Source organism: Pleuronectes platessa, chromosome 9 (assembly GCF_947347685.1).
Source record: "Pleuronectes platessa chromosome 9, fPlePla1.1, whole genome shotgun sequence".
Classification (NCBI taxonomy): domain Eukaryota; kingdom Metazoa; phylum Chordata; class Actinopteri; order Pleuronectiformes; family Pleuronectidae; genus Pleuronectes; species Pleuronectes platessa.
Genome location: NC_070634.1, coordinates 8,688,008 through 8,714,417, shown reverse-complemented (window position 1 = coordinate 8,714,417; position 26,410 = coordinate 8,688,008). Strand labels below are relative to the sequence as shown.

The window sequence follows — 26,410 nt, the reverse complement described above, 5'->3', positions numbered from 1 at the left end:
GTAATATGTAATTGCTTTATAATTGTAATTTGATTGTTTAAATAATACCGCATTGTTTTATTATTGTAATTGTAGTTTCTACACGTAAAATCTCATAGTTCAGCTATTGATTGTATTGTCTTTATAATTTACATCTCATAGTTTCATTGTGGTAATTTAATTGTTTCTAGAACATCTAACATCTCCTTGTTTTATTATTTCTAATGGTATATTTCCCCTCTGTAAAGGCTTTTTACACCTATGTGACTTTTCAAAATAAAAATAAAGCCACACTGTCACTGCTGCATTAGTTAACAAATTTACCCTTTATTGCATTTATTAAAAAGGCAAATAAATAGTGTGCAAAATATCTAAAAATCTAACATCACCTGGGAGGTAAACAACAATATATGCATTTGCTGTAGAACACCGGTGTAAAGGATAATGCATGGGGACGACAAATGCATTTTGGTCGCACATTGTGTTGCTTAATATTTAGTCCAGGTTTATTCGACATATGACAGCAATCAAAAGCAGGCACCACATACAGTACATGTTGAGTTTGAGTAGATTTGACACTGAGTTGTCACATCAGTGTGGTTCAGGCATGAAGGGAGGAGTCTGGGTTATTATCAGCTGTCTCCGTTTAAGATGCTCGGACGTAAAACTTTAAGGATGCGCTCGCTCTTTGTAAGATCAGCAGGGAGTTCATTCTGCTGTAAAAACACACATGAGGAAAAGTTAATGAGCTGAAATGACTTATGTTCTGTGTTTATTATCCCACCCTACAAATGTTGTGGCCTCACTTTGTTTGGCAGTGTGGGGTCTGCGTTGGCCCCGAGCAGCAGCAGAACGGTTCGCAGATTTCCCCCCATTACAGCAGCATGTAGGGCCGTGGAGCCATTCTGGAGACAACAAAAAACATATGTATTCATAAAGCCTGTGGAGCGGTGTTGGATTTTAGGATACATCTGATCTAGCAAGTCTCCGGCTCCAAATAACATCACCAGTAAGATGTTCTGAGATACTTTGCTGTCCATTTTTTATATACAGAGTATGGTTTATACACTGTATGGGAAGCTATAGCCAGTAGTCTTTTAGATTAGCTGGGATAGATCATTTGGGAAAACAGCTTTTCTGGTACAGGCTGAACCAACAAAATGTTAACTTGTTGCTAGATGGATTGTATTATTCCCAGACAAAGCCAAACAAGCTGGTTCCCCATTTCAGTCTTTATGCTAGGTTAAGTCAATCAGATGATAACTGGAGCTTTATATTTGGCGTATACACATGAGTGATGTATCAACTCTCTCATCTAACTCAAATCAAATATTGTTATTTATCCAGAACATCTCGGATATTCCTATAAAAAGAGACATGAGCTGCGACAGGATCCTCTACCTTGAGAAGGCTGAGTGAAGGAGAAAACTTGAGTAGCTCCTCGATGACACTGCTATGTCCTTTTAAAGCCGCTTTAAATAACGCTGTTGATCCATCCTCAGGAGACAGAAAAGACAAAATCTCAAGTTATTGAGCATTAATCTACACTCAAGGTCTAATTACTGGTTTGATATAAGGTCATTATGTTTTCTCAGTTGTCGTGGAAATATAGATGAATAAAACAAACCCTTTGTGTGCATTTCTATGTGCTTTAATGAATCTGAATGGACAACGTACTTGTCTGTCAGCATCTCGATCTGCACCTCGCAAGAGCAGCACCCTCACCACCTCACTGTGACCCATCTGAGCCCCCATCCACAGGGGGGCAGTGCCATCCTGGAGAAGACCCAGGTAAGGAGGAGGGATGCAGCGACATGAGGAGGAGGAAGAGAAAAGAAAAATAGGGATGGAGGGATGAGACAGGCAGACAGGGTTTTGAACTGAAGAGGGAGAGACTTTACCTCCCTCGCTTGATTGACCTTGGCACCAGAGGTGAGCAACTGACGTATCACCGTCACATGACCCTCCTGGGCAGCCAGGAACAGAGGCGTGGCACCGTCCTGAAACATAAAAATATATTTTTGTAAACTAAGTAATAATTGTCTCCTGTACTCCTGTCTGCTGAAAACCTGTCTGAGTGACAATGTTACTAAAAAATAAAGGTTTATTCATGACAAGTGATCAAATTAATGCTATTTCATAATGTAAGTTTGTGCTATCAGGTTATTTTCCATTGCATAATGGAATCCTGCTGAATGCCAACCGGATCTGACTCAGCACTATGCAGAAACCTGAGAGGCTGGATTCCAGCTGCTGGGACATTGTGTGCAACTGCTAGACAGGGCGGCTTTAAGACAGAGAGGAGAAGAGTAAAGAGAGGCCGCAGCGGCCAGAGCGGCTCACATGCAGCTGGTCGTGAACATTGGCTCCGTTCCTCAGCAGCGTGTCCACCACCTTGGAGTGTCCATACTGAGCGGCGGCGGTGAGAGCAGTGCCACCGTCCTGCCACAAAACATTTGAGGACATATAAGAAGAAAAAGAAAATTTTAGTGCACTCAGCAGCAGAATAACGAGATGTGAGCTGCAGAGGGAATAAATCTGAAGAGGTAGACAAAGCCTCCTGGGCAGCGTATTCTGTGCATCGTTTTTGTTTCTTTATCTCCACATGAAGTTTGTTTTTTTATCTCCACATGAAGCCCTGAGTCTGAGATGATAGCACCGCACTGAGCGGTATAAAGACAGTGACGCATGTCGTAGTGCCCTGTAGCATACCTTTGTCTGGAATTCAGTGGAGGCACCAAACTCAAAGAGGAGCTTCACCACGTCACGGTGTCCCTGCTGGGAGGCGAAGAACAGAGCGGTAGAACCGGTCTGGAGAGGACGACAAAAAAAGATACGTCTGATGTCATTCTATGGGAACTCAACCCCAGTGTTGTGCTTTGGAAAATTTGTTGTTGGGTCTAATCTGTTAATTAAGCTGGATGCTTTTTCACTTAATCTGCATTGTCTTATTAGTGAAGCCTCTCAAACCAAGGATGACAGCATATAGAGTAAAGTCAGCGGACGATTATCCACGTATTTGTGTTATTATACTGAGTCCTCTTTAAGATGATAGACAGAAACTGGAGGAAAGCATAGCCTATCTATGTGACTGACCTTTAGAGACAGATAGAGAAGAAACAACAACGGTTTCGTGAGATGAGTCAAGGTTTAGATATTTTTCGTCGATATAAAACAGCTCCACTTAAAAAATCATGGTTTGTGGCCCCTGTGAGTTGGTGAAATTATAATACTCCTCAGACAAGGTGATGGCAATACAACTACTAACTTGTTTACTAGCTGTACGGATCATCAGCCTGGTTTCCCTGATGCATGTGATTTTGAGACTAACTACTTCTGCTTAAGACATCCAGAAAAAAATAGTCATTCCTTCACCTGGCAAGATTTTCCATATTTTTAAACAGCTTGTTGAAATGGATTTATATATGGACTACAACAATCAACTATCAAACTAGAATGGCACTTGCATACCTCTGCAAAGGCGAACGATCCTACAAACGAGGCAGCAGTCTATAACCTAAATTATGTAATTGTGATATAATCTAGTCCTACCCAGTTGTAAAAACAACATCTGTGCATTATTCCCATGTGTTGTATTGTTCAACAACATTGTTGTTGAAATGTTAAAGAAAGGTGTATCTGCACCAAGCTTGAATGGGTTGACTGGTTACTTCAGATTCACTGTGACTCTCACCCCCGGTAAAATCTTATATAGTTCCCACGGGGCTGACGATTGTTTTCCCATCATACCTCTCTCTGGTAGTTGATGTCGGCTCCTTGCATGATAAGTTCTTTGACACACTCATAATGGCCGCTGTACGACGCCACCATCAGCGCTGTCGTCCCGTACTGCAGAGAGAGAGGCCAAAACGAGATATAATTTCTGAGGACATCTCGCTGAAAACTGCTTTAATGAGGCGACGCGACTGTGACAGATTCATGCAGATTTTCAAACTTGACACGAACGCTCACCCTCTATCATTGCCACTTAAAACATACTATGGTCGTTAAACTGTAATGCACATACACAGACACACACACCACACCTCTGTCTATGGTTAAAGCGTGCAGCTGAGCAGCCAGGACATGCAGCGTTCGTACACTGTCTCTGCAGTCTGCGTCCACACGGCCGCTGTTGAGCAGCAGCTGAAGCAGAGCCAGGTTTCCCTTCCTCGCTGCCCAAAACACAGCATTAGACAGGGGTGTTTCCTTCTGGGGAGTAAATACACACAACAAACACTGACCTCAAACCACCATTATGGTATTATACTCACCGACAGGAGAGTAGAGACAGAGAGAAGAGGAGAGAGCGGTTATGAATGAAAGGCAAGTCATCACAAACACACACATGCTGGGTTACAGCTTGATGCCAATTCAAGAGGCCATAATAGGCCTTCAGATATTCTATTGATACCACACACACATACACACACACACACACAGAGTTGTGTCTCCATCACTTAGGAGGACCTTACATTGACTTACAGTGAATTCCTGGAGACTTACTCTAACCTCAACCATGTAGTTACTACTTGACTAACTCTAACCTAAACCTAAACATGAACTTAAAACAATCTTCACCTTAAATTGCAATGATTGACATTATACTGACATGCTGTTGTCCCCATATGGTAGACAAGTCCTCATAATGTATCACACAAATACACACTGATTGATCACGGACTAATGCTTATCTTTCCCTTAACCCTAAACTTTACCCCTAACCCTTAACCCTTTTCCTCGCACCAACCCTTACCTTAGACTTCACACTTACCTTAACCCTAATCCTACCCTAGTATTAACCCTTATCTTTGCACTAACCCTTGTCTTAGCCCTACCCTCGCATGAACCCTTACCTTAACCCTAATCCTTACCCTAGCATTAACCATTATCTTAGCACTTACCCTTGTCTTAGCCCTACCCCTTACCCTCGCACGAACCCTTACCTTGGCCCTAACTTTTACCTTAGCCCTAACACTTACCTAAACTCCTACTTTACCCCTAACTCCAAACCAAGTCTTAACCCTCACAAAAACACAACACAACCTTTGAATTTGTGAGGACCAGCAAAAATGTCCTCACAATGACAGCATTAAACCAAAATTGTCCCTCATAATTATAGATAGACATGCCCACAGACACACACACACACACACACACACACACACACACAGCAAGTTAAACCTCAGCTCACAGTCATGTACAGTTGATGATGATGATGATGATCTGAGTGAATGTAGAGAACAGTTTGAGAGGAAGCTGTGTTTTCTGTGCCGGGCCCTCACGGTGCACAGCAGGATGGACGGACGCAGAGCGCAGCTTTACCTTGACAGACATGGCGCAGACCTCAGTCGTGACTCATGTTTCTTCCTGCGCACTCACTCATTAGACGCCGAGCTGAGCTTGTTGTGTCGCACTGTGTCTGGGTGTTGGCGGCGCCCGTCCGGAGGCATAATAACAACACAGACAGTCAGCTGAGCTCATCCTCTGCAGTCAGTGCTGCACTCAGCCGACCACCAGGGGGCGCTACCGAACACAACCTCAATCAGCTGACAGCGTGGAGCCAGGGGGAGGGATAGAGTAACCATGGTGACACATTTATTATTATTGTGCTTAAGTATTTCCATGTTACTTTATACATATGTTCTAGTACAATTTGTATAAACATGTATTATTTATATGTAGTGATTGTGTATTGTAATTTATATGAAATTATTTATATAATAATAGTTGTTGTTGTTGTTCTTATTATATTGCACATTCATCCATCAAGTTTAAAGTGACAACTGCATTTGTTACTTATTGGATTCAAATATATTTAAAGTTATATTTAAAATGTAAAATTGCACATACTGTATATGTATCGATAAAATAATCATGGTTATCTTACTTGACTTGAGTGCCATTAAACCATCGGAAATGACTGTATTACCTTTTAATATCGTTTTTTCTCTACAAATGGTTTATTTCTTTATAAATGAATGCCTTATATACTGTTTGGACGTTTTCTGTCTATCTGTATCAATAAAATAACTAACTAACTACATCACTAAATCACACAAGCATTATCTCAAGACACTTTACATAGTAAGGATAAGATTTCGAAATATATTATAGAGAATCCCAACAGTCCCTACAATGAGCAAACACTTTGCGACTGTGGAGAGAGAGAACTTTCTCTTAAGAGGAAGAAACCAACAACAGAATCAGACTCAATGTTGGCGCCCATCGGCATTCAAAAGGTAATTTTGATTCGTTTTTTTAAGGACAAGGATATTTCTTTATTTTGTGACCCTGCAGTGTCTAAATAGAGCCTCTCATTCAAGGGTTGTTGATTCACCCCTTTAAATGTCTCAAATGGTTTGAATACATTCACTATTAAATGTCCAATGATTCATGGATCTGCCCCCGGATTTGGATCCACACCAAGATTAAATTGGTTCTTCTCTGACACATATCGCATCCTTCCTTTAAAATGAATGGTATCCATTCAGTCGTTTTTTTCTAATCCTGTTTAAGACATAACCTCTAATTGGCAGAGGTAATAAATGAAACATTTTTTTATCTGAATTTTTTCTTCCCTCTACGATAAATCACCTTCCAATCATTTTATCTTGTGACCACTTGTTTGCCTTCACGTTGGGAACTAATGGATGATAAACTTAACATATAAAATCATTTCAAGCTACATTCAAATTGGTGAAAACCTTTTTGCACTTTCACCCAAATAGAATTTTGGATGCAGAACTTTTAACTGTAATGGAATATTTTTACGATAATAAAGGGTCTGTGTGTTTTTTCCACCTCTGCTTTTAGAAAGTAATATGTCAGGTGTTGTGTTCAATTATAAACCGGTATTTGAGGGATTTTCAAGATTGCACCTTTGACCATCTGTAAATGATAATGAGGCCTTACAGAGGAGGAGTAGGGAAAGCATCTTATTTTTGTTGACTAATATCCTTCTCAGGTGCAGTCACAGGTGTTGATTTAGGGATTCCCTAAAAGTATAGTGGAAGCATGTGCTGTACTTATTGTAAAGCTTTATAAGGTCGGACGACAGCCAAGCTGTGGCTGCTTCACTGTCCAGAGTTTCTCCGGGACCATGGGGACAAAACAGACTCACATCAATGCAGGTAAGATGCTTAGGACGTTTTAAAATCTTACATGGAAAACAAGGGAAACCAGTCATCAGTTTTTCCACTGAGGGTAATATGAATGACTGAACAATTTACAGACAACCTGATAACAACAAATCTGTTGTCCTTTCAGCTCATCAGTCCGGCTTCCTGCTGAGGGCAGCCCTGCTCTCTGTCCTGTTGTGCAGCCCGAGGCGTGTGGCGTCCGACTCGGATGAGGGGATCCTGACGGACTGGGAGATCTGGAAGAGCAGCAACGGCGTAACCTACGAGGATCTGGTGAGACTGACCCCTCATCTTAAAGCACAAGGACAGACGTGACTTCACATGTATTGCGAGTCACAGGAGTTCTCTCTTGATGTGTGTTTTTTGTGTTATCATGCAGGACGAAATGCAGAGGAGGGCGATCTGGGAGGAGAACAAGCAGAAGATCAATGACAATAATCAGGGTTTCTTGATGGGAATCAGGCCGTTCGCTATGGCTATGAATAAATATGGAGACCTGGTATGGACTGGTATTTTACACATTACGTTAAAATCATCTCTGCTCAAACTAACAAATCAAAGTCACAGTGAAACGCTTGTTATGAGATAAATTATAGGCTAAATTTGTGTGTATGCAAAAGTAACTAAATTCACATATTAACAACTCTAATGAACATATAACTCACAGATTTAATCTAGACCTATGGACAAGGCCAGGCTGGCCTTTTACCCCAGTTTCTAGCCTGCATGTTAAAGCTGCCTGTATCTAACTTGGTGAATTCTGTAAGAGTGGTTTCTGTCTTTTCATCAAATTTTTGGAAACAAAGTTCATTTCCCCACTATTGAGGGTGGCTGTGGAGGCAGAGTGGGTTGTCCACCAAGCACAGGGTCGGCGGTGGGTCCTAGTCTCCCCCATTCTGCATGCTGAAGTTTCCTTGTACAAGACACTGATTGTATGACAGAGACAGTGCTGCACACAGATACACGGTGGTAAAAACTACACTGTAAAGTCATCAAGATTAGAAAAGCACTTCACAAGTCAAGAGCATTTACAAGTTCCTTTTGCATTATAGATATGTTGTATTGACGATCTGATATCTGAACATCAATAATTGGAAAAGTAATCATCTATATGTTCTCTGTACTTAGACACAACAAGAATTTCAGGTGTTGCAAGGTGCCGCGATAAACGCCCAGTTTGTGCACAGAGGGAAGACGGTCTCTGCTCGACGACTGCGCATTAATGCTCGGCAGTTAGATGCTTGGTTTGTCGACTACAGGAACATGGGTTATGTCACTGAGGTGAAAGATCAGGTGAGACTCTCGCACGTTCACATACAGAAAGAGTTTTTTCTTCCAGACCGAATCAGGAAGTGATTTTGAATTCTCTCGTCAGGGTTACTGTGGCTCCTGCTGGGCCTTCAGCACCACGGGAGCTATCGAGGGACAAATCTACAAGAAAACCGGTCAGCTTGTCTCCTTGAGTGAGCAAAACCTGGTTGACTGCTCCAAAGCTTACGGCACCTTCGGCTGCAACGGTGCCTGGATGGCCAACGCCTACGACTACGTGGTGAACAACGGGCTCCAGTCGACAAGCACCTACCCGTACACCTCAGTGGTGAGGCTGCAGCCTGCGTCTACATCAGAACAGCGAAAAAGCTAATCTGTCTCATTCCAGCACATTGTCAACATTTCACTTTGATTTTCTCTCCACAGGATACTCAGCCCTGTTATTACGACAGCAGACGTGCGGTGGCTCATATCAAAGACTACAGGTTCATACCCAAAGGAGACGAGCAGGCCCTGGCTGACGCTGTGGCAACCATTGGTCCAATCACAGTGGCCATTGATGCGGATCATGCAAGCTTCCTGTTCTACAGCTCAGGTTGATTTTCTTATATAAAATCATAATGTCAGATATTTAATTGATTAAATATGTACATAGTAAAAATACGTGCATTTTTTTCGTAGTAACAAAACCACCCAGCTCTGTATATATCTCTGCTAGCATCTTCCCCCTAGTTGTTAGGGTACGCAGCCTCACTGCTGTACTGGTGGATGCTTTCCTAAGACTTGGTAAAAGGGGAGTGAACATTTGTATCCATCATAAACAGAAAACCAACTCCAATAAAAGCTAAAGGTTCTTTGTTAACACTGAAGGTTTCAAACAAGATATTCTGAGTTCCCCATATTGATCAAATTGATATGTAAATGTCATCTTTGCAGTTTATCTTTACTGCCCCCTACTGGTCAAACAGTCTGATAATATGTTTGTTAAATTGAACTCCTAGGAATATACGATGAGCCGACCTGTAACCCTAATAATCTGAGTCACGCTGTTCTGCTGGTGGGTTACGGCTCTGACGGAGGACAAGACTACTGGATCATAAAAAACAGGTCAGAACAACTCTGTGCATTGACAGCAGAGTAACACAAGATCATTTTAAATAAAAACTTTTAAGACTATATTTTCTATGATACTAAATGTACAAGTATTTGCTGTCACTCTTGTAATATGATTTTTATTTATATGTTAACAGTTGGGGCAGCAGCTGGGGTGAAGGCGGCTACATGCGAATGGTCCGGGACGGCAGCAACACATGTGGCATTGCAAGTTATGCCCTGTACCCTATTATATGATTCTGATAAGATGCTTCAGAGTCGAGATTTAACAGAAAATTTGTTCTTCAGACACATTTAGCTCATACTGCTAATATCATGTGTCAATTCATCCATACTTTCTAAACTCTCTGCTGAACCTTGTTTTGTGGAAACACCCACGTCAGCCTTGTACAGTGAACACATCGTTTCTCTCAGGGACGAACACAAGATTCAATATGTCTTTGAAATGTTTTTTAACAGGTCAAACTCACCAAATATGGAAAATTAATATAAATATTAAAACAAAACTATGGCCATCTTTGGACAGCATAAACTGTGGACACAAGTAATTACACATTCCGACACTTATAAGGGAAAAGTTAAATAAAAAAATTATTCTATTTACTATGGGATCTTTCAACTAGAACTTTTCTTTGACCTGCATGGTGGCTAATTTAGGCTAATATTAGTGAACCTATATTTGTGTCAGACATTAATGAGCTCGCACACTTTAGTGACCTCTCTATGTGTGCTACTTTTACACAAGTTTTAGCATTTTAGCTCAGTACAATTAAGTACAATACATTTAGCATCAACCCACAAAGGTCCAGTCACGTTAGAATTTGGGAAACCAATCAACTCATGTGTGAATACTGAAAAATAATGGATTATATAAAACACATTTAATAGAAATATTGAAGTTGCACGTTTTTTAAAAGGGAGTAACTTTATTCAAATTTGATCCAGAGGTTTATATAGTTAACCTACATGTTTAAAAAGGCATCCTGCACAGTGCTGAACTCTGAGTGTTGTGGAGGGAGAGGAGAGCTGGGGAGTACAAAATGGAGGAATCCATCATGGGTTATTAGCTGCGATGCCCCGTCCACTTTTATTTGACCTCCTCCATTGGATAAACTGCTCCACTGAGGAGCCGAGGTTGAACAGGAGTCAATGGTACAAACTGAATGAACATATTTTAGGTTTGGTTAGGTTTTTATCTCTAACGTGTTGAAAATATAATTTAGAATATTAATGTATTCAAGTAAGAGAAAGGCACAGCATGTCAAAAACTCTTTGCTTAATGAAGTGAAGATCAATCCTGACAAAATGTAACAAAACAGAACAAAGCACAAAAGTGGGAAAATAGGAAGAAGCTCCTAAAGCCTCATTCCTATCATGGACTAGATGACATATTAGTGCTTAACTCAGCAAGTTCACCAAACTTCCAGATTCTGTGACCACATGTGCATTTTTTTCACAATCTGTTCTGACCAGGTTTTAACTGCTGTCAGTGGCTGGTACACAAGTTACATGGTCTTGGATTAACAACTGATTTAAGAGAGTGTGGGTGTCCTGTTTGTGAGGACACCCACATCTCCAGACTGCAAAACTTTTTTTTATTTACAGTAACTCCTGTATTTGTAGAAATTATATATAGAAAGGGCAGGGGATGAAGGGTATAGTGGATGATTAAAAAAAATAAAATTTTAAATCTAGGCCTCAACTTGATTCTGTTGGGGACAAAATAATGTGTCTATATTTTCATTTTAATGCAGCTAAATGTTTTTTTCAGCCAATATGAACTGTATTTTCTATCTGTTATTTACTGGATGAACTGGAATGTTTTAACTCATGGACTGACAATAAAGTGATAACCACTTTAATCTGTTGACTGTCAGCGCTTTATTGTTCAACCAATTCACTGCTGCTTAATGTCAGTGCAACCACACCTCGGCGAACTTTGAACCTGCCTGGGTGAATACAGTCATTCACACTCTATGTTTCTCACAGTCCAACTTCTCTTCATGCATCTCACATAAAAAGCTCCAAGGTTCAGCTGCGGCAGAGTTTACCAGAAGAGGAGGAGGAGGACTTTTAAGAGACAGACTGTGTTAGACTCACATGGATCACTGGATACACACAACAATGCATTGGCAAAGATCTGTACGTTGTGGTGCAGTGTGCTTGGTTTTGCTTTGCTTTGCTCCGGTTCATCCCTCGGCTCAGAAACAAGCAAAGTGTCGGCATGAGAGACGCACTCCCGGCCTTCAGAGGACACAGGGCACAAGAAAGTTCTGCGCTCCTTTCTTCGGCAACCAAACAGCAGGAGCTATTACTGAGGTAAAACAAGTCTTTGTTGATCATGGTGGTTTTAGCAGGTTTTCTACTTCTTCTCGGTAAAACAACTGGGTGCATGCTGTGGTGCAAAGACTCAATTTTGTTATCTGCTGAGAGAGTATACAGCTTCTCAGTCATCTTTAGAAAACACCACTCACCATCAGACATGCTATTTATTGTATCCTAGGTATAAATATGTTTTTACAGCTTTACATGTCCAAACCATTCAGGGTACAAAGTGGCCATGAATATGTCTATTATTTCCAACAAACACACACATGCTCTTCATTGTGTCCACATGTGTTTCTCTCCGTCTCCATGCCTCACCCTGTTTTCTGCAGACCAAGTGAGTGCAGGTGGGGTGTTGTCTTGTGTTAACTGTCCCCACACTGTTGACTGTTCAGCTCTCTGTGTCCGTACAGGAGTGCGGCCCTGGCTTCTACAGAGAATGGACCGGGCCCAACAGGGGTCAGTGTGTGGCATGCAGCTGCAGTGGACTCTCCAAAGAGTGTGATGAGAGTACAGGAAACTGTGTGGTAGGTGTTCACACACAAACACACACACACACACACACACACACACACACACAAACACACGCACGCACAAACGCACGCACGCTGGCAAGCACATACACGCTGTGACTAATTCAAATTTACAGTACACTTGTTGTGGGAGTTGCAGGCACATTGCCAATGCATGTTGCTCAAGTTGTGTTTCATCTAACGCACCTCCAGAACTGTCAGTCCAACACCACTGGGGCCCGCTGTGAAAGGTGTAAAGAGGGTCACTATGGAAACCCATCCCACAGGACCTGCCGTGTCTGTCCATGTCCCTTTACATGGAGCAAGTCAGTCTCTTTTTATTACCTTCGTCAACACAAACCTCAGCTGATTGTTTTTACTGGATCAATATGGACATCTTATTTATCCTGTCCTAGCTTTGCGTTGGCCTGTCTGGACATCGGCTCAGGTGTGGTCGACTGCTTGTGTAAACCTGGTTACAGTGGATCCAGATGTGAGAGGTTTGTCTGCTGGTCAACCAAACACAAACGCTGTTTATAATTCAACATTATGATCCTTGGTGCGACAAAACCTGCATCCTAACCCCTATTGTCCACTGCAATACACTATTTTAATATGCAGGTCTGCCTCTAAAAGTAGAAAAATGCAGATTATTTTCTTTCTCGTTTTTCCTCTCTTTAAGATGTGCACATGGTTACTACGGCAATCCATTGGTGCCTGGAAGCAGCTGCAAGCCATGCAGCAGAGGGGATGTTATCAACCTTTGTTTTCCTCCAAATGCAGGTTAATATACATTTTCATTTACAAATAGAAATATAGTTATTATGTTTACATGGGATAAACTGGATTTGATGTTGTATTAGTGTCAGGGAGCTCATGAGACAGAATAGAGATGAAAGTGTCAAATTCAAGTTACCGGCTGGGATATCTTGACTTTTACTCCCAAGTCTGGATCCAACTCAAAAACAGTGGATCCTTCATTTCCCATAATGCAACTACTAAGATATTGTTTCTCTTTTTGGTAAGAGCCATAGAAGACATTATAAATAAATACATTACAACTGGTCAAGGATATTTCTAAATCCTATTCTTTTGATACAACACACAACATCTGGTCCCAGCTGCTGTGATCAATTCCACAGGCAAGTTGTAAAGAAAATCACTCAAAACAAACTAATCTAAGAATATTCTTATTTACCGACAGACTGTGACAGTTGCACTTATTCTTTATTGGCCGACTTGGAGAAAATGGCCGATGGTCTGACTTGGCTGGAGCAGCAGCTGAAGAACAACCGTCTTGTTTTTGGTTTACACTCAATGCTGAACAACCTGGAGACTAACATCTCTGAAACCAACGTACTCGTACACGCAGCCATTGGGAATCTTTATGCTTAATGAGCTATCGTTAAAAAACACCTATTTAGTCACACAATCCATGTTGAGTATTTCTGCTCTGTTTTCCAGCTTCAGTTTGGGAGCTCGGACACTGCTGTGGATCACCTGGAACCAGATGTTGAACAGCTGGATGCAGATGTGAATGTTGTTGGTGACGACTTGAGTCAACTGGTTGAAAAGGTGCATGAAGTGAATTTTCCTCAGTTAAACAGATTGAAACTCTACTAGGAGTTGAACTTTGGTAAATCATTTTGTGAATTAAAATTATTGTTTGAATACTGCAGGAGGTATTTTTATGACCTGATTACATCGCATGTCAGAGAGATCTCAGCGACAAACAATAAAACTCATAAAACTTATTTTTGATGCAGAGTGAAAATTATCTGGACACATTATAATCTATCACTGACTTTCAGATTCTTCGACCTGAATCCGATCTGGAAACGGTTTTGAAGATTGTGAATCAAACCAAGTTGAAGGACGATGATCTTCTCCCTGAAGCTGAATCTCTCCTCACAGTATTACAAGGTACATCACGTAAATATGAAGATGTCATTCAGTTGGATCTTCCTTGTCACTTGTGTCCAGGTCTTTGTGGGACTTATTCAGGAAACAGAATTATTGGTTATGTCAAAGTAATCCTCTGCACTGTGATGTATCATCAACACCGTTATCTGTGTTATTGTGGTTTGTCAGATTTGATCAAATTGCTGTCTGAGGTGAAGCCCGGAGGATCCATCACTCTCTCTGAGAACGACAAAGTCAGGACGACGGTGGATGCTCAGCGCATCGTGCAGGAAATGAGACAGAGAGGCTGCAGCGCCGCCGGGGAGCAGGAGGAGGCACGAAAACGTAAAACATGATCTCTCTAATGATTTTCCGGTAATGTTCAAATGCAGTGAAATTGCGTTTAGGTCATTTGTTGAAATGGTGCAGAGGTGGTTCAGACTGGTGTTTGGGCCAAAAAATCACACATGTGATTCATGCTCCACTGGTGTCAGGGACATTTGCAAACAGACTTGTGTAATACGTCTGCCTTCACTCGACTCATCTTCACTATGATGTAAAGTAGAGGGCGCCATACAGAGGTCAGCCCACTATACAGAGGTCAGCCCACTCTGAACAGTTCCTGTATATTCTTCAAGCCGGAAACCCTAGACAAGTACATGCTTTGTTTTTCATAATGGTTTCCATTGCACTTACTTTCCCCAGGAATTACAAACCTTTGGAGAAACTTAGTCAGGGTCTAAATTAAAGTACTAATAATTTTCCTTTTTTACCCCAGAGAGAAGTCTCTGATTGCCTAAAGTACAGGAGCTGCTGGGATGGGGTTTGCAGCTCCTAACATTTCTGATTGGTTAATCACTTCATCATTTTATTCCAGCCACCATTTGAAAAAAAAATCTTTGGCTGCATATACACTTTTCTTTGTGCTTTAAAAAGGAGAGTTACAGAGAAAAGCAGCAGCCTGAAGTAACCTTTAATAAAAAGTTCCAGAGATTCCAGCTAATTTCATTTAAAGGTCAAGATCTGTATGAAATTATTAGGGAAAAGTGTTGAGAGTTAGTGGATGAGAATGACACATGGTGAATTTGAAGCTACAGCCAGCAACAGGTTAGCCTAGCTTAGCATAAAGGCAAGAAGTCGAGGGATATAGTGAACAACTTAAGGCCCTGGACTGTTTCTTGGCCGGTTGCAATAACTTCTTTAAAGCTTGGGTTGGAAATCCTGGAAAAGCTAAAAGGTGCAGGCTACACTACGAAACATCACCATGTAATAACTCTGAGGTTGCTGCAGTGCGATAAGAGGAGACTCTGGAATGAAAGACAATTCCTTACTAAATAGCGAACTGTAAAGGTACTTATAGGTGGATTGTCTTAGCTTCTGCACTTTTCATGCTAAACTAAGCATCAAACTTTCAGCAAGAAAACCATTAAGACTATTTCCTGCAATGTCAAACTATTTGTGTAAGGATACAACCAAAGGAAGAGGAGAACAATCTCTTCTTCATCTTATCAGAACTGGGCGATATCCAACCATTATATGTTCCAAAATCTGTTTGTTCCCCTTAGTGTTGAACTTAATCCACGACAACTTCACAACTCCTGCACTGAGTCGGACGTCAGACTCTCTGATGGTCTCCGCCTCGTCTCTGAGGGAATTTGCTGAGCTGCTGTCAGAGGCAGATGACGGAGTCAACAGGACGCGGAGCCTGAACCTGAGGAGTCACACTACGCTACAACATCTGCAGGTGAAACGCAACGCTCGATGATAGTAGCATTTATTTCAGATGTACACAATAACGTCCTGTAGTCTTGTATGTCCTGTCTCTGATCATCATTTTGTCTTTCATCTCAGTCGGAAAGAGAGCATAACTCACAGCTTCCTGTGACTGAAACGACCAAAGATCTGCTGAAAAATATCACAGACGTCTTCTTATTGCTTGAGGAAATAAAAAAAGTAAGCTGCCATGTTTTACCACCATGACTCCAGAAGACAAGTTTTTTAGTTTTTTTGACTGTAGGAACTGAATTTATTGTGCAAATTGCAGGAATTTGAGAACCATGCAGGTCAACTGGATGGTGCCAGGAGGGAACTTGTCAAGAAGTTTAATAACATCTTCCAAATTAAGACCAAAGTGGATATTGTCAACAAGGCCGAGGATCAAGCAGAGCAGCTTAACAGAGAGGCAGCAGAACTTCAACAGTGAGTTAAAAAAGGTAGAATAAAGGAGCGTAGATATAATTAACATAAAGACAATGTATTTATGTTGAAATTATGTATTATAAGGCATTGCAGAGTGCTTCAAAATGCTACTAACAGCAATGAACCGCTCAGAGTGCTGAGTGATGGAGGTTTTATCGGCATCATAAAGACAACACCAAAGGCAGAAATGGCAGCTAATCAGTCCAGAGAGGCTGCTGATGAGGCTTTAAAGGTAACTCTGTTGTTATTCATCCTGCATGACGTGTTTAATTAAATGTTTAGTTGTATAATGTTCATTGAAATTTATATTAATATGACTCTCTTACTGTAAACTAGGATGCGAAGAAGGCAAGTCTGGTCGACAGGGCAGAAGGATTAAAAAATTCTTCAAATAGTTTACAAACTGAAGTCAACTACTCACAGAGTGACCTGAAAAGTGTGTAAAAAGCATAATTTGTCACAAGTTACAGGAGTTATATTAATTTGAAAGCACAAAAAACAAATGCTGTTTAATTTCTTTTGGACAGAGCTTTCACTTCCAGTGAGCTCAGGTAGAGACCGTGTCAGGAAACAAAAGGAGAAAAGAAGATCACTGAGAAGGAGTATCTCAGCCGTCACTGATGACCTTAAAACAATTAGAGGAGGTCAGTGGATCATTTGAAATGAGCCATTTATTCACTGCACCTGCAGCACAGCAGATCATCATGGTGTTTTAAATTTCAGATGACACCAAACTCCTGATAGACTCGGCGAAAACAGCGTCCTCTGAGTGCGACTCCACAGTCAGAAATTTAACTGATAGACTGAGGAACATCAGCCAGGAGGTAGAAAGAATAACTCTTAGCAGCAACAGTGTCAATATGGACAATATGAAAGTTGATGTAGAACAATCATGTGAGTATTTAACAGTTAAAATCTGTTATTAGAATCTAACAGAACCCTTTTCCTTTTAATTATATTATTAGTTTGTTTTATTTTCTCTCTCTTTCAGTGAAGAAATTGAAAATCACTCTCCCTGTGTTGACGAATAACCTCAGACAAGTTGAGGCTCTCAAGTGGAAATCGCCTCCAAGTGGCAACATAACAGAAAGCATCTTGAAAATCAAGGACGTTATAAAGGAGACAAGAAACTTTGTTAACAGGGTGAGGTTTCCCCTTGAATCTGATATTCTTACCTGTCAGCTTTGATTTAAAGAGACTATAATCATAAATCAATATTTGTTTACATTGACGAAGGAACAAATAACTAAGTATGTGAATGATATCACTCATATGAACTGATGGCAAACGCATCACCTGATTCTTTTCCATCAGCTCTTTGGAGCTTTAAAGTGTCTTTTGACTTATCTCAGTACAAAAAACAAACATAATATTTGATGCATTTATTCTCGTTATACATTCATCTTTACATGGATCTTCTTACAGCTCTCCATTGCCACGACCTTTAATGGAAAAGGCCACGTTGAGCTTCATCCTCCGAGAAACCTTGAAGACATAAAACCATTTACAGCAGTCGACCTGCTTCTCAATCATCATCAAACCAAACCCTCCAAGCCCGAGCGCAGACGAAAGCAACGACAGGACAAACAACGAGATGTCAACCTCTTTGTTCTCTACTTTGGCAACAAGAACGTGAGCGTGTCTCCTTGTGTTTCACAGGAAGTCTGGATCTTTTGTAGAGTATCTATATCTTTATTTGTCTCATTTTATCTACAGGCCTCTGGAGACTACATTGGGATGGCGATCAGAAACAACTTGGTGATTTGTGTCTATAAGTTGGGTGGAGTCGTCCACGAGGTGGAAACCAAGCACAAAATAACATCGACCACCAATGTGAACGCGTCAGACTTTGACAGGATTATCTTCTACAGGTACGTGAAGGACCTTTAGAAAGAGAGGAAAGTAACTCACACTTTAGTTTCCTCGACATGTGATCAGTTTTGTGGTTTTCTCCCTGCAGAGCTTACCAAGACGCTGAAGTCAACATCATAAAGAACTTCACATCACAGAAGCCCGTCAGCCTCGCTCCTTATCATAACCTTCCAAACACGATGAGTGTTGTCCTCAACATGGACCCAGACAGTGTGGCTTTCTACGTGGGTGGATATCCTGACGACTTTACGGTAATAACACAGCTGTTAATTCATTATGTCTGCATGGATTGACTTCTTACACAGGCAGAAACAGAAGAAGGACAATCATAAGGCCTTATCGAACTGGACTGACAACCTGTAAGAACTGGTAAATCTCATATAAAAAATAAACCCAGTAAACAAGCCTGTGCCAAAGAGCCTTATACATGGGAAGTCTCTTTCTAGAAAGAAATATGTATGAACATTTTGACTCACTATCTCATAATTTTGACAGCATTAGTCTTATTATTGAAAACTAAAAACATATTTTTTAGATTGAAATTCTGAATCAGGCAACTTTAAGTTATAATATAATGACATCACTTCATGTTAATTTTTTTTAAATGCAATTTAGGTTAGTACAGTATATCATTTTTATTTAATAAATCAGGCTTGGATCAAGTATGTTTTTTAACTATTTTATACTTTGCATTAGTGTCTCATAATTTTAACAGACAATATCATATATTTGACCTGGTATGTCAGAATGAGATTATTCTGTCCTATAATTTAGATTTAGTATCAAATAATAATGACTATGTACCTGAACATATTGACATGATAAGTAAATAATAAGATTAAAACTGTGCACATTTTTACTACTAGAGCACTGATGAAGTTGAATACAGAAGTCCCTCACTGGTCTTTTTGAGAAAACAGTTCAGTGGGAGAATAATGAGACTGAAATACCTTTGAGCAATGTTCCCGATATGAGTTTTGACAAGTTAACCAAAAAGCGGACCAATCATTAATCTACCATTGACAGAAAACTATCCAAGGTCATGAAATCCTTCTCATTGAAGTGTCATGTTGAAATGTTCAGTCCCTGTTGCTCTGACTCCTCCAGCCTCCACTGCAGCTGCGTTACCCCAGATACAGAGGAGCCATGAAACTCTCCTACATCAACGATCATCCTGTCTCTCTGTTCAACTACAAACACGCAGCCAACATGGAGGCAAAGCAGCCTCATATTAAGTAAGGTTTAAAAATGTACTGTGTTTATAGAGGTTTGTTGTTAAAGTCGCAATGACGAGGAAAGTCATTTTTGATTGGTATAGGATTCCACAGTCGGAGGTGTCAGACTACTATGACGGAACAGGTTACCGCATGGCGTTCATGAAGGAGCCGGGAAAGAAGAAGAGAAGGGTGTTGAGGTTTCACACAAACAGCAGAGAGACAGACGCCTTGTTATTCTACATTGGAAATGAAGTATGATCTCTATGATGGAATTTGACAGATTTGCAGCTGCACAGCTCCGACGCTCAGTGTCTATAAAAAGACTGATCTTGTGTTTTATGTTGCAGGAGTCTTTCTTCTGTGTGTTTGCGGAGAGAGGCTTCCTGGTGCTTCAAGGACAACAAGCAGGTCAACAGCTCAGAGCTCAGAGCGCTGAAAAAGTGTCTCTCTTTGTAAGAGGATCTAAAAATAGTTACTCACTGGAATGAACACTAAGCAAAGCAAACTTTCTGAATGCATGTATTTGTTCTATGTATAAACTGCTCTACTTAGAGACATGTCTCCTGTCTCAGGACCAACTTTTTACAATCACTACCGCAGAACGATTTATTGTGCACTACGGACGACAGCAGATCTCCACGGATCACATTCGTACAAACTACATGACTTATTATGTCGGGGGTCTACCAGCACAGCTCAGGCTGAGGTAACACAACAGATTCTGTACATGCAGTGTTTACAGCTTCAGCTCATCAGATTAGTCCTTTACACTGGGTTCTGTCCTTGATGTGTTTGGATTTCAGGCACAACATCACAGCTCCACCACTGAGAGGATGTGTGGATCACCTGACAGCAGACGGTGACATTGTCGAGTCCAACAGGACGATGGGTGTCACCGCTGGATGTCCAGTCTCACTACTGGTAATCTGACAAAAAACGGTGATCACCATACACGGCTGAATGCATTTGACTGAACATTGTCTTAAAGGAGACATATTATGTTCATATTCAGGTTCAAAATTGTAATTTGTAATATCATTTGAAAAGGCTTAGGTGCTCTAATGTTAAGAAAACATATAATTTTTTAATCCTGTTCAGTTCTGCAACTCCTCTTTTCAGCCTCTGTCTGAACACTAGCTCCCTTTCCTTTAAGACGCTCCTCCCCAGTCGGTTCTGTGCTGATTGGTCAACCGCTTCGAGTGTGTGTAGGAAATATTGGCCCCGCTCTCACTTCACCTGGCTTTGTTAGGGGGCGAGCCAGACTATTATCTAGGCGTGTGTTTGTGGTAACCCAGAAGTATCAGCTGGACTAACTAGCTCCTTTCACTGCAGTCTTTCAGCTTTTTAACTTTGCAGAACTGTTACATTCACAAAAAACAGATGAAAAAGACAAAAGAGTTAAGAAAAACTGAAAAAACATCTCCTTAAAATAAAGCCTCTATCACAGAATCAAGATTGGTATTGAAAATAAGAATCTTGAAGTGGGAATAGGGTTTCAAAATTCCGGGAATATTCAAAGTTGGAAACTTTCCATGGGAATTAACGGGAATATACGGGAATATACAGGAATTAACGGGAATTAGCGGAATAAACTGGAAATGTTGTGGGTAATTTATACTAACTGTATTTACCTTGTCATATACAGACATAAATATAGACATTTTGTTTAGTCATAGGCTGATTTGAGCCCTGAGGAAACTTTGGGCACTTGACTATATGCTTCTGCATCTTTGTGTCATTCTTAGCCTAGGTCTTTGCACAGTATTTGCAAATGTACACAGCCTTTCCTTCTACATTGGCTGGGGTGAAATGTCTCCACACATGAGATAGTGCACGTGGCAATGTTCTGTAGAATAAGATGAGAAAAAAGCTTGTAAAAAACACTAAAGCAATGCTAAAGATATAAAAATGATTTACAATTGATGGATAAATGAATAGAAATAGGCTAGATGAACAGATGAACAATCCTCAATCAGCAAGCTAATATGTTTTCCCCAGTAATATCGTCGAAACTTACCTGACTAGTCCTGCACACTAAAGCAGGCCTCGATGCTGCTGTAGTGTGCAGGATGTAGTAATGCACAGTGTTGGGTTGAAATTCAACGTGCAGCGTGTGCTGCATTCCATACATCTTTAAAATAGAGTTTTGAATAATGTTTTTATTGCTCAGCGTTTAATTTGTGTCTATTTTTTCTTTTTTCAAAATTCCCAAAATTCCCGAGCTCAATATTCCCATGGAAAGTTTCCGTAAAGTTTCCGAAAATGTACAGAATTTTTTTCGCCCCTTTGCAACCCTAAGTGGGAATAAGAAAGCTTAAATGTAAGGTAAATTACATTTTTAAGTGAAAAGTGAAAAATTAAATGAAATAGAAGAAGACATACCATTTTATCCACATCTTTTTTTGTAAGTACTTAAGTGAGCAGCATTTAGACATATGAATGTACTATGTGTGTTTCTGGCTTGTGCAGGGTGTCCGTGCAGCGACACTGAACTCAGCCCTGTCCATGGATTTCCTGGCTGTGTGGGACGAGCAGCCTGTCAGGGTCTCTCTGGGCTTCAGGACCACACACAGACATGCTGCTCTTCTCCGGAGCAGCTCTCAGGTCAGCTCTCCCCACAAGTGTCAGATTTAAATGAGGATCAACTGATCAACATGACTCTATTAGCCTTCTCTCATCTTCTACAGGCCTCCACCTCTACCCAGGACCTTCAGCTGTCCCTAGATGATGGCTATGTAATATTTACCAGCAATAATCAAACACTGAAGTCTGATGAAAGATACAGTGATGGAAACTGGCACTACTTGTCCGCAGTGAGCAGACCCACAAGGTAAGTCGTGTCCTCCGTTTGTTCACAGTTGTACCTTTACTTCATTTAAATAAATAAAAAAGCACATTACCGAAGTTGTCATGATTTTCTCAGGTTGGAGCTCAGCATCGATAATGTCAATGTGACTCAGGGGCGACCACACCACGTCAGGCCAGTGGATAAAAACTCACAAGGAAAGAAATTCAAAGTCTGCATTGCTAATCTCTACACCAGGAGGTTTGGACACATTATAAATCTTTTACCACTCTTTTAATGGTACGGTTGTTATATAGCTGTTATGCTGTGTGGTGTCATTTTGTCTTATGACAGCAATGGAGGAGAATTCCGGTAATTTTCTACCTGGGCTCTAAGTTTATAAATGTGAACGTCTAAATGCATGATACCCACAAATACTTTTTGAACAAGTCGAGTAGATCAACTTTGGAAGCAGCTACGACACGGTGGCAGCGGCTACAATGTAATCTGATGGGGCAACTGTGACAGTCCAAGAAATATCCACCTTCAACATTATAAACCTGTGATATTAGCACTGCATGCTACATCACCCAGTTGCAAGGGAATTAGTACAGTTTCTATATTAGACATAAATTGAGTCTGTTCCTCTTTCAGCTTAATATGTAGTGTAATGTCCTGTCAAGCCCTTTTTGCTCTTGACCTATAAGGAGAGTGCATGCATTGTAATTAGTATAAGCTGCGGACATATGGAATACGTAAGCTGAGAGGAAGTGAAGATAGTTTGGTTATCGCTGTGACTTCTGTCGTTGTTCGGGGCCGTGTGAACTGCCTGAGTGAGAGTTACTGCCGATATATTGTTGCCAAGCAAAAAAAATATAGCCCAGGGTTGACAAGTACCAGAATTCCCCCTTGGGTAATGATTTATAAAAATCTGTAATTTGACGCAGGCCTGAGCAGAGCTTTATACCAGTGGATCTCAGCTCATTTTCACACATGGGAGATAGCGCTCTTGGCCGGTGCAGTCTCCATAGATCACCAAATCCCGAGCATTTACCAGCAACAGTTCTGAAGAAGCACGAGATATACAAACCTGTGAGCAAAACAAGGCACCATTTTTACAACACCACACTGATGTTACTTTCAGGACATGATAGTGATTCAGGTTATTTCTCCACTTCCTGTCAGAGTCAGGCTCCTGCAGGCAGTCAGTGTTTCCACCAAGGTGCACAGCGTGGTGAACACCAGCTCTATGATGATCACAGCTGGCTAAGTTACACTCTGCCACAACAGGACCTTAACCACAGGTACTGTTCGCTAGGGTTTCATAAACTCATCCATCTATTCATTCATATGAACAGTAAAGAGAGAGCTACCCCACTGTTGTGCTCCACTTGTGTCTCAGGCCTCACTTCTCTCTTGATGTGAAGACCAAATCATCCAAAGGTCTGATCCTTCACGTGGCAGGGAGAGGAGTCGTGCCGCTGCTGGCTCTGTACATGGCCAACGGCAAGATCAAGGTGTCCCTGGGTCAAAACAGAATCATCCAACACAAGCAGAAGAGCAACGACGGGAGCTGGCACAGAGTAACTGACCTTTCACTAGCCCCTCCCCCCTTAGTAACAGTTACTAAGAAACTAGACGTTGATAACATTCTGTCTCCAGATGATTATTTAACATTTCTAGACTAGAATGGGACTCAGTAGAGTGCATACCTCCGCCAAAGGCTCTTAAATTCAATCTTCACCACTTTGCACGCACTTATAGAGCTCCCATAAATATGCATTTTTTTCATCAAGATTCAATAATTATTCCCAGAGAAATCAGTGAAAATGTAAAATCTCGTAATGTTAAATAAAGTGGGGAAAAAAAGGTTCTTCCTTGACTCATACCACATTCCTTCCACCAGGAACCTTAAACCCTAACACTAATTTGAAGGATTTGAATGATTAGTTTGTGTGCAATCTTGCATCCAATCAAACAAGCAAACTCACAAACAAACAAAAAGACAGGGGTGAAGGTAATACATTTATTTAAAATGAAAGCTGTACAAAAGGATTTTCATGCACAATACATTTGGCGAACGTAATGCAGAGTGGTGTGAGTTCAGCTTGTTTCACTGCAGTGTAAACTTCCCTATTTTGAAAAGAAAGAACGGAACAGAGTTAATGTTATTACGATATCGTCTAATATTGTTGTGTCTGGCTGGGTTACATGATCCACCAGATTGGTCAGAAAAACCAGCAATTAGTTAGCTTACTGCTTTATTTACAAGGTAGAACAATTTCGCATCGTTTGTGGTGGTAATATAATTTCTCTGTCATAATTTTACATCTTTTTTTTGTGTGTGTGTCTTTCTTATCATTTTAAAGATCTGTATAATTTGATTCCTTTAGAAGAAATATTAACAATATGGGCCGTCCATGCTGTACAGAGAGGAGAACAAAGAGATCATGTTCTAACAATGATCCACTTAGTGTCTGCACTTCACTTCACTATGAAAACAACAGCTACACTTGCTTCTCTTTTCACCACAAGACGGCAAAAGCACTTGACTCTTCACTTACTGTTACTGCAAGTGATTAAAAACACTTAATCCTTATGCAGTGGGATATGCAAATATTAATCAGACACTAAAAACCTTCAGTAGTAGCTTCCTCAGGCTGATATCCGTAGGCTCCATCTCTAAACGCAAAAAGCAAAGGTAAACTGCATTTACTAAATATGAATTAGTAAACCTCCCCTTTAATGCTGCATGGAGCATTTGTTTTAGTCATTTATATTATAATTGAATTATTGTTCCCTGATCAGAAGCCACAGGGCTACTACTGTAGTGGTGACTGGCTATGCAAGTGTTGGAAGTTTATGTCAGAGACAGTAAAAAACCCGTTGCTATATCCATTTCTCACACTTATAAGGAAGTTGCTATAACTCGTTTTGTTTGATCCAGACTGAACATAAAGGTAGCTTCTCTAGGATATGGGAACCCTTTAAAGATTTAAAATTCATTCATCAAAGAGTAATACCTGACCTTATTTGATGTTTCACAACTTTTTCTGAGTCACTTTTCCTGTGTGACAGATTATTTGTGTGTGTCTGTGTGCGTGAAGGTTGAGTTCAGTGTGGAGAAGAGCACCTTCCATCTGCTGGTTGATGGAGTCCGTGTGGTCGATGGTCGCCTACCGAACAATGAGGGATCGTCTTTAGACCTACACAACCCTGTGTACCTGGGAGGTGATCTGAAAGGAAGAACCACAAAAGTCTGTATCAAACCTCAGCAGCTGTTTGATCACACATTCTCCCACCTGTACTTACACACGGCCATGTCCTCTCCGCCCACAGGGACACAACATTCCCATGAAGAGTGTTACTGGCTGTATACGGGATTTCAAAATGAATGATGTCGCGGTTGGAGAACCCGAGGGGAGACATAAAACATTACCCTGCTTCGATGGGCCAATGGAAATGGGGAGTACTTTGGCGGTGGGCACATTGTCTTAGGTTTGTAGTGTTTAATAGATTCTGATTCATTGCAATTTACATCAAACACCCAAATCTAAAAAATTATATTTCTGTTTTAGATAATTACTTCAATGTTGGCTCCCACTTTGGGTTGTCCTTCGAGCTGCGTCCTCAATACCTGACAGGTCTTCTTTTCTACGCTCAAAGTGACGAGGCCAGCTTCAATGTGTTCTTAATGAACAACAAGGTAAAACCTCCACTCTTAGAATGTATAATGGCAGTTGATCAGGCAGAGATGAAAAACAAAACTGCATTGACTGACTGCAGTCTATCACCAGGTGGGGGTCAGAGTGAATGATGGAAACGGAGCTGTCAGTGTCTCTGTGACTCCTCCTGAAAGTCTCTGTGATGGAGAGTTCCACATGGTCACAGGTACGACTTCACATGATGACATTACACAAACCAGGTCATATCTGAGCTGCTCTAAATTTAAAATTGGGTTATTGTCCATCAGTGTCCAAACAGCGTGAAGTTGTCAAACTAGTGGTGGACTCCATGTCTGAGGAGAAAGGCGTCGCTATCACGTCCGCCTCGTACTCAACAACACTGGATTCACTTTCCATTGGGGGTAAATCC

At 40.9% G+C, this 26,410-nt stretch overlaps 2 protein-coding genes across 6 annotated transcripts; one reads left to right on the top strand and one right to left on the bottom strand.

Annotated features, from left to right (window-relative positions):
- Positions 1-286: 286 nt before the first annotated feature.
- On the bottom strand, positions 287-5,475 carry ankrd29 (ankyrin repeat domain 29). 5 transcript variants are annotated; one of them, XM_053430153.1, is made up of 10 exons: positions 5,174-5,475; positions 4,081-4,191; positions 3,730-3,828; positions 2,692-2,790; positions 2,323-2,421; positions 1,881-1,979; positions 1,657-1,755; positions 1,381-1,476; positions 786-884; positions 287-695 (listed from the first exon to the last, which is right to left on the bottom strand). In XM_053430153.1, exons 1-10 carry the CDS (start codon positions 5,177-5,179, stop codon positions 612-614), a joined length of 891 nt encoding a protein of 296 aa, XP_053286128.1. In that variant the 5' UTR covers positions 5,180-5,475; the 3' UTR covers positions 287-611. The 5 variants fall into 5 exon arrangements, with proteins under 5 accessions (XP_053286128.1, XP_053286130.1, XP_053286126.1 ...); XM_053430155.1 differs by having other exon boundaries at positions 4,026-4,191; positions 5,305-5,475; XM_053430151.1 differs by having other exon boundaries at positions 5,305-5,475.
- A 1,606-nt stretch (positions 5,476-7,081) lies between these two features.
- On the top strand, positions 7,082-9,740 carry cts12 (cathepsin 12). The gene is made up of 8 exons (XM_053430150.1): positions 7,082-7,112; positions 7,249-7,394; positions 7,501-7,620; positions 8,250-8,414; positions 8,497-8,718; positions 8,817-8,985; positions 9,392-9,497; positions 9,641-9,740. Exons 1-8 carry the CDS (start codon positions 7,082-7,084, stop codon positions 9,738-9,740), a joined length of 1,059 nt encoding a protein of 352 aa, XP_053286125.1.
- Positions 9,741-26,410: the final 16,670 nt, after the last annotated feature.